Source organism: Bombyx mandarina, chromosome 21 (genome assembly GCF_030267445.1).
Source record: "Bombyx mandarina strain Sakado chromosome 21, ASM3026744v2".
In the NCBI taxonomy this organism is placed as follows: domain Eukaryota; kingdom Metazoa; phylum Arthropoda; class Insecta; order Lepidoptera; family Bombycidae; genus Bombyx; species Bombyx mandarina.
In genome coordinates this window covers 10,151,760-10,159,730 of record NC_143227.1, presented here as the reverse complement: position 1 = coordinate 10,159,730, position 7,971 = coordinate 10,151,760, and the positions used below count along the sequence as shown (strand labels likewise).

Sequence of the window (7,971 nt, the reverse complement as noted above, 5' to 3'; positions counted from 1 at the left end):
TTCCAATCATTTGTATGTATTTTCAGTAATCCGATACGAAATCCGTACTTAGATAATATCTACGAGCGACTTGCACGATTAAATAATAACATCGTGTAATAAAAAGATAATCAAACCCGCAAACATTATAATTTGGGTGGGGCACCCAAAGTTGGCGTCTGTCCTAGTCTATACTTAATATTATAAAGAGGAAAGATTTGTTTGTTTGTTTGTTTCGAATAGGCTCCGAAACTACTGGACCGATTTGAAAAAATCTTTTTCCATTAGATGCCGACATTGTCCCTGATGAACATAGGCTACTTTTTTTTTTTTTTTTTTGGTTTCATGTGTGTTTTAATGTTTCCGAAGCGAAGCGAGGGCGGGTCGCTAGTCTATTATAAACTTGGAACTTATGTCTCTGCTGTGGCGGCATTTACGTTGTAGATGACTATGACGATCCGATGACCACTTAACGGCAGGCGGACCGTGAACTAGTCCACCACAAAAATAAAACACGTCATTAAAATATGTAGAATGCTTTTAATACGAAAACTCCACCGTTCACTTCATCATATCAATACGAACGACCATTGAACATTGATTATTCCACACCAGACATAGATTATTTGTTACGTTTATCAGATACACAACAGCAACTTCGTTCAGGTGGATACGATATAATATATATCACATCGATAGCTACGACACGAAGACAACGAACTATCATTAAAATCGCATAACCCACAATCTAATTAATTACATTACATTAACGGCTTAATTTCACGGTTTTGGAACGAAGTTCCTTATGGGACGATGCGGAGGGGTACCCTAACCGGGAAAAAACGTCCGTAACGTAAGATTTTTATTAGTAATGTACACAGTATACGACTTTACTTTGTAATAACGTACAAATTAGTAATGCACACAGTGTACGACTTAACTTTGTAATAACGTACAAAAAATAACATATTTTTTATCATTCATTGACCACGATCTCAGAGCGTTCGTTTGCGCAATACACTAACTCTTATGCAAACAACCGTGAATGAAGTGTACCACAATAAGTTCGCACGTTACCGAATGACCGTGGGTTGTTGCGAAACCTCCAGTTTTATCTTCATTATACCTCGAATAGAACTTAAAATTATTATAATAAAGAACTTCTTTTTTATTATCTTTCTTTTTTATTATCGTTACATTGCGTGCGACATTTCGAATTCGTACTTTCTTATATTCATGATCAGGGACAGCTGAGTTTTGTTATCTGTGGACATTTGAATATTGTGCTATCTACCGTCTATCTTTGCATAACAAAAAAAAACCAAACTATTACGTTTCATTTCGCACAGGGCGAACCATTGCTATCTTAAAGTCTGACAATTTGTTTGAATTTGGATTTTTACATTTACAATAAAAGGATCCCAATTGTTGTGCACAGACAACGAACCAAACCAGCGCATGACTGATATTGGTTTTCGCACGCTTTGTTTCACCATAGACCAACAAGAATGTTGACGCAATATTTATGAGATTCATATAAAAGCTATGGTTTTCTAGAGCCGCGAGAATGTCGTAAACCAATTAGAAATCAATGAGTTAAAAACGTTTATTCCTTGTGGTATTATAAAATAGTTTTATAAATGTTCACGAAGTTAATGCGAGAGATACAGACAGATGTTTTGTTAATTAAAAATTCTGTACTACGTAATTTATTTTTTATTTTTTTATTACTTAGATGGGTGGACGAGCTCACAGCCCACCTGGTGTTAAGTGGTTACTTGAGCCCATAGACATCTACAACGTAAATACGCCACCCACCTTAAGTTTTAAAATCTCAGTATAGTTACAACGGCTGCCCTACCCTTCAGACTGAAACGCATTACTGCTTCACGGCAGAAATAGGCAGGGCAGACTCACAAGAGGTCCTACCATCAGTAACATTTATAGGTAGGTATATATAAAATAATTATGATTCTTTTTTCATTTGAAAGTTGTGTACAGAACGAAATACATAATTGAGCTTACTGAAAGCCGTATTAACTAATTTAGAATATATTCTAAAAACTATTAGGTACTTTAAAAAATACGAACAAAAATCACATTACATTTTTTTAACTAAACATTATTATTAAACATATGTTTAATTCATAGAAACAACAAAATATTTCCAAACTTACAAACTAAACAAACAACACTTATAATTAAAATAAATAAAATTAATTATTTTAAAGCCGAATTCCAAATAGTACATTGAATGATATTCAATCAGCTGCCCACTATTTTTCCATAGCGGACAGGTGGTGGCGCTATGGACCACTCGAGGTTGTGTGATTACCATAACCCATTAGCACCCACCACCACAATAACGCCAAATTCACAAACATGATAACCACCGCCAATATTGAGAGAAAATATCGACATTTTGAGATTATATTCAGTCATGTCAATATCACTGGTGATCGATTCATATTACGTGCAGTGAATGAGTAATTTGTGGTCTCTGAGACATACCATAGAGTAAACTAAACTGAACTCTATGATGAGTTCTAAAACGAACAGAGATGTAGGTACATTATTCTCGTTATTAACTTAAGAGAAACCTGCAAATTGACATTTCCAAAGTTGCCTTTACGGGCAAAGTCGTTTAAGATCTTGGTAGTATATCAACATAAACGCCTCCTTCAGGCTCCAAAGCCGTCCTTAGGGGATCAATCTTGTAAGAATCCTTCGTTCTCGTAGACGGAGCCACTCGATACTTCGTTAGGAACTTGACCATGCAAACTTTGTATTGTAATTTCGCTAATCTGATGCCTGAAACAAAAGATTTTCAAATTATTATTTCAGTTCTGAACAGTCAATGTTAGAGCATATTATCATTAAGTTGTTCACAGTGAATGTTTATAAGCAACAGCTATTATATTTAAACTCTTCGTTAGCTACAATGAAAAACCACATTAAAACTAGCCTGTTTTAGTATCATTAGAACATCGATCTATTTAGAACAAGCAGACAATGTTGTTACATGTCAAACTTATAAACTTTTTAGGCTTTCTCTCACATTATTTTAGACTGTTTACGACGCCTCTCTCACATTATCGTCAACTTTATTATCCTAATATCTTTTTGGCCACATAGATCATTCATCTTTACTTCGCCTTTTGCTGTTGGTAGGACCTCTTGAGAGTCCGCGCGGGCAGGTCCAGCCACCAAAGCAATAAAAAAAACATGCTCATAGCACGATAACCTTCTTTATTAATCGTACACAAGTCCCGTATCGGTTTTGTATTAGTTAAGATTACTATATTGCATGACACGATATTAATTACGGCAAAAATAAGGAAATTATTTTCGAAAAAAAAAACGTATTTTCCACAACGCTATAAATCTGACGTTACGTAAAGAAAACGAAGTTTTAATGATGAGAAAGAATGATCGTATATTTATGAATAATGAAAACATCCTAATTGAATGTATTATTGCATGGTGATCTATAGTTTCAGACTACTGATGCAATGCGAAAGTGACTTTGTTTACATATTACGATTTCATAAATAAACAATAAGCAAAAAAAACACTTTTCTGATTCAGTTATTCGTGAGCACATCTCAAACATCAATGAACATTTTCGAATAATGTAACTTGTAACTTAAGGATGTATTATGAATTACGTTGGGCTATACTTAGGTGTCAGAATAAGATATAGGTTCCAGTAACCACTTAACACCAGGTGGGCTGTGAGCTCGTCCACCCATCTCAGCAATAAAAAAAAAACAAATATTTCGAAATAATGACAAAGTCGATCCAATCCGAACCGACCTTAAAAATATTGACTGATAACTATAAAGTGAACGATTGCTGCCTTATTTCAAAAATAAGCTGCAATATTAAAATAAAATTCAAACAGACCTATTTCAGTTAGCTGTTTCGACATGATAAGGTTTGATTTAGAAAATCAAAAGGCTGATACGCCACTACAAATGGGACTTTAAATAGTGAATAAAATGAATACAAAGTGGATTCAGTAAGTATTTGTTCAAGAATAGCTTGTAAAGTCATTATCGTTAACATTAATCTACATAATATGTATATGTAGGCAGCGGCTTGGCGTAGGCAGCGGCTTGGCGTAGGCAGCGGCTTGGTTTGTAGGCAGCGGCTTGGCTCTGCCCCTGGCTGACGTCCATGAGCGACGGTAACCACTCACCATCGGGTGGGCCGTATGCTCGTCTGCCTATAAGGCAATAAAAAAAAAAAATCTACTGGGATCATAAGCCTCCTTCAGGTTCGGAACAATGAAAAGTCCTGTATTGTGTACCGCATCCACTTTCATCAGGACAGGAGATAAACAACACATAAAAAGTTTGTCCGGAAGTGAAAAGGCCTACAATAAGTAAATTATGTAAAGTGATCAACATTTCACACATGACAATAATTTTGCAAGAAAAATGCAAAAATACTGTAGCACAAACAGTTGAAAAATGCCGTCAAATTTTATAAAAAAATTAGGAAACTTACCTATACAGGTCCGTGGGCCGATTCCGAAAGACAAAAACGCACAAGCATGCCGGCTCTTGTGATTCTCTACAGAAAATCTTTCAGGATCAAACTTCTCAGGTTCAGGGTAAATTTTCTCGTCGTGATGAAAAGCCAAGGGGGGTATGAGCACTAATGTTCCCTTTTCGATCTCTATGTCCGTCCCAGGTATCGTGTAATCTTCTAAAGCAGAGCGTTGGAGTGTGTTCGTTGTCGGGTGCATCCTCAAGGTTTCGAGGAATATCATCTCCAAGTAACTCATCTCGTTAATCGCTTCAAGAGTCAATACGTTGTTATGGTTTTCCAGCACCGTCTCTATTTCCCTCATTAACCTTTCTTGAATGCTTTGATCTTTCGCCAAATGGTACAGAGAGAATGTCAGCGTGATCGTATTATTAACGTATCCGGCTGCAAAGAAGACAAACACTTGACCGGCCATCACATGCTCGGTGATTTCAACAAAATCTTCGCTGCCATTTTTCTTTTTTAATTTATCACAATTGACACCTAACAGCATATCCATCATGTCGTTTCTGTTGGCCGGCTTCCCGTTCCTTTCGTTCTTAATAAATTCGACAATCTCATAGCAGAAATTGTTGACGGTCGGCCCGAAAATCGATCGGTTCGTTTTCCTCAGAATTCCCGGGAACACCATATCCAATTCGCTGATGTAGCTGTTCTCGAAGACAGCAGCGTTGAGCATCTCGTACACTTGCATGTCGTTGATATCGGTTTCCATGCTGAAGCTGCAAGCCATTATAGTCGCGATATTGTACTTGAGGAACAGGGATACGAGCTCTTGTTCGGGTCGCAAGCGAACTTCGTTGGTGACGTGGTCCACAAATCGGTCTCCCGTTTGCGACAACACCCTAACCATGTTCTTTAATTTCCCCGAACTAAACATCGGCGTCAGGTGGCTTCTTACCGCCTTCCAAGCGTCAGCGTCAGCATGGAACAGGTTGTCTCCGAGCCCTTCCTTGCTGAACTTAATGCCTCTCTCGTTGAACTTGGCATAGTCTTTGATCATTATCTGTTTGACAATATCCAAGTCGCGCACTATCAACGTAGGAGACGTCATTCTGAACATTCCCACTACCTTCTCATCGGGGTACTGATCGTATATCTCCTTGAAGACGGTCGCGATATGCTTCCTCCTGTGGAAGCTTTCCTTCAAGTTCCCAAACAAAAATTCCGGCTCCGGACCGGCTATATTTTTATTTTTCCAATATTTGTATTTATTATTGAGATAAAAATAAATTAACACCACTATTGAAGCGAACACATACAGGAGGTAAGCCGTGAGCATCTTGGAGTGACCACCGAGGAGGTTTGATTACTAAGAAACTGTTCGTCGCTATTTATAATAAATTATACTGTTTTCCCCTGCGTCAGAGCACGCGCCGTGTCAGGCCCACGCGCACTGAATGTACCATTAAATACATATGGATATTCGTAGTATATTCAATTCGTCTTCATTCATTATTGACGATCGTCACAACGCTTATCTACATAATATTTACTACGTAGAGTTACATTAATTCATATCTGATTAATTTTCATTACACTTTTTTCTACCAATAAATCAGAAAACAATAAATGTCGCATAATAAACACATATAATATTGCGATCAAGATAGTCGTTATTTTTATTTTCGCATTTATTCTGATTGATGAACAAATCGATTTAATGGAACAATTAATTTAATTTTTAGTCTTATTTTAAAAGTTTTTTTTTTTTTTTATTGCTTAACTGTGTGGACGAGCTCACAGCCCACCTGATGCTAAGTGGTTACTGGAGCCCATAGACATCTACAACGTAAATGCGCCACACACCTTGAGATATAGTTCTAAGGTCTCAGTATAGTCACAACGGCTGCCCACCCTTCAAACCGAAACGCATTACTGCTTCACGGCAGAAATAGGCGGGGCGGTGGTACCTACCCATGCGGACTCCCAAGAGGTCCTACCACCAGTAATTACGCAAATTATAATTTTGCGGGTTTCATTTTTATTACACGATGTTATTCCTTCACCGTGGAAGTCAATCGTGAACATTTGTTGAGTACGTATTTCATTAGAAAAATTGGTACCCGCCTGCGGGATTCGAACACCGGTGCATCGCTTCAACACGAATGCACCGGACGTCTTATCCGTTAGGCCACGACGACCACAAACCACCATTTATTAGTATGTTCATTATAAAATGAAATTATTACGAAAATTTAAGGTTACTTAAGGTTACTTAAGGTAATCTTTACAACATCCATTCATTTTATTCAAAATAACAGACATACTACGGAAAATGATCAACGAATTCATTTTCCTTTAAAAATTTTTGTTATTGACGTAAATGAGTAATTGAACAGAGAGCCAAGCATTGGCTCCCTTTGAGATATGAGCTCAGTGTTTGAAACGCACTCACATTTATTTCTACCCTTCGGTTTAGATCCACGGGCTCATCGTTTTAAAAGAGACAGAGTAGTGACTGGATTATCATTACCCTTCTTACCCGTTCTCTTACCACACAACCTATCAGCTGCATCCGAGATAACATTCTATCAGCGAAGCAGCTGCTCTTGAGTTATTAGGTCTGCTTCTGAGGCGCTCGGGCAGTTCTTAGCAAATCCCAACCCTCCTGGCTAAGCCTTTGCTCGCCCACCTGTCCTGGTGAAACTAGAAAGGTTTTCCGGGCCACCAGTAATCATTCAATCATAAAAAAAAAACATTCTATCTCTCTCTAAGGTGAACGTTAGAAAGAGTTAAACAATCCGCCAACTTAACAGCAATTTGTAGTTTTGCATAGGCAAACGAATCCAAAGCTCACCTAATGTTAAATGGCTGTGTACCAGGCATTGCTGATATGAATGACCGCTAGCGGTAATCGTATCCGCTCACAATCAGGTGGGCCGTATGCTTGTCTGCGTACATGGGCAATAAAAAAAAGTTCCGCAATGAAGGATAAATAAAAATGCTTTGCGACCATAAGCGCCTCATTCGAAAATGATTGGGCCGATAATTTTGGTTTTATTAGCGTCGTAACAGTCGATACTTATATCGGAATCTTAATTCCCAATATAAATCGTAAATTATGTGAGCTGCAATGATTCTTCATTATTCATTGTTTTTAATTTAAACTGGTGTAGCAGTAATGCATTTCGGCTTGAAGGGTGGGGCAGCCGTTGTAACTATACTGAGACCTTAAAACTTATATCTCAAGGTGTGTGGCGTATTTATGTTGTAGATGTCTATGGGCTCCGGTAACCACTTAACACCAGGTGGGCTGTGAGTTCGTCCACCCATATAAGCAATAAAAAAATTAAAAAAATATTTAAAGGGACGTATGTAATTCCGTTTTCCGCTGGCACGATTTTGAAGGATTGTTTTAATGCGCTTAAAGAGATCGCTGTATTAATTTTCTATTTTTCAAGCCAGACAGACTGCTTGCTGCTAAAAATCAAACTG

The 7,971-nt window shown here is 37.7% G+C and overlaps 1 protein-coding gene across 1 annotated transcript; it reads right to left on the bottom strand.

Annotated features, from left to right (window-relative positions):
• Positions 1 to 2,066: 2,066 nt before the first annotated feature.
• Positions 2,067 to 5,846, bottom strand: Cyp6au1 (cytochrome P450 Cyp6AU1). The gene is made up of 2 exons (XM_028181442.2): positions 4,492 to 5,846; positions 2,067 to 2,790 (listed from the first exon to the last, which is right to left on the bottom strand). Exons 1-2 carry the CDS (start codon positions 5,813 to 5,815, stop codon positions 2,624 to 2,626), a joined length of 1,491 nt encoding a protein of 496 aa, XP_028037243.2. The 5' UTR covers positions 5,816 to 5,846; the 3' UTR covers positions 2,067 to 2,623.
• Between the last annotated feature and the right edge of the window lie 2,125 nt (positions 5,847 to 7,971).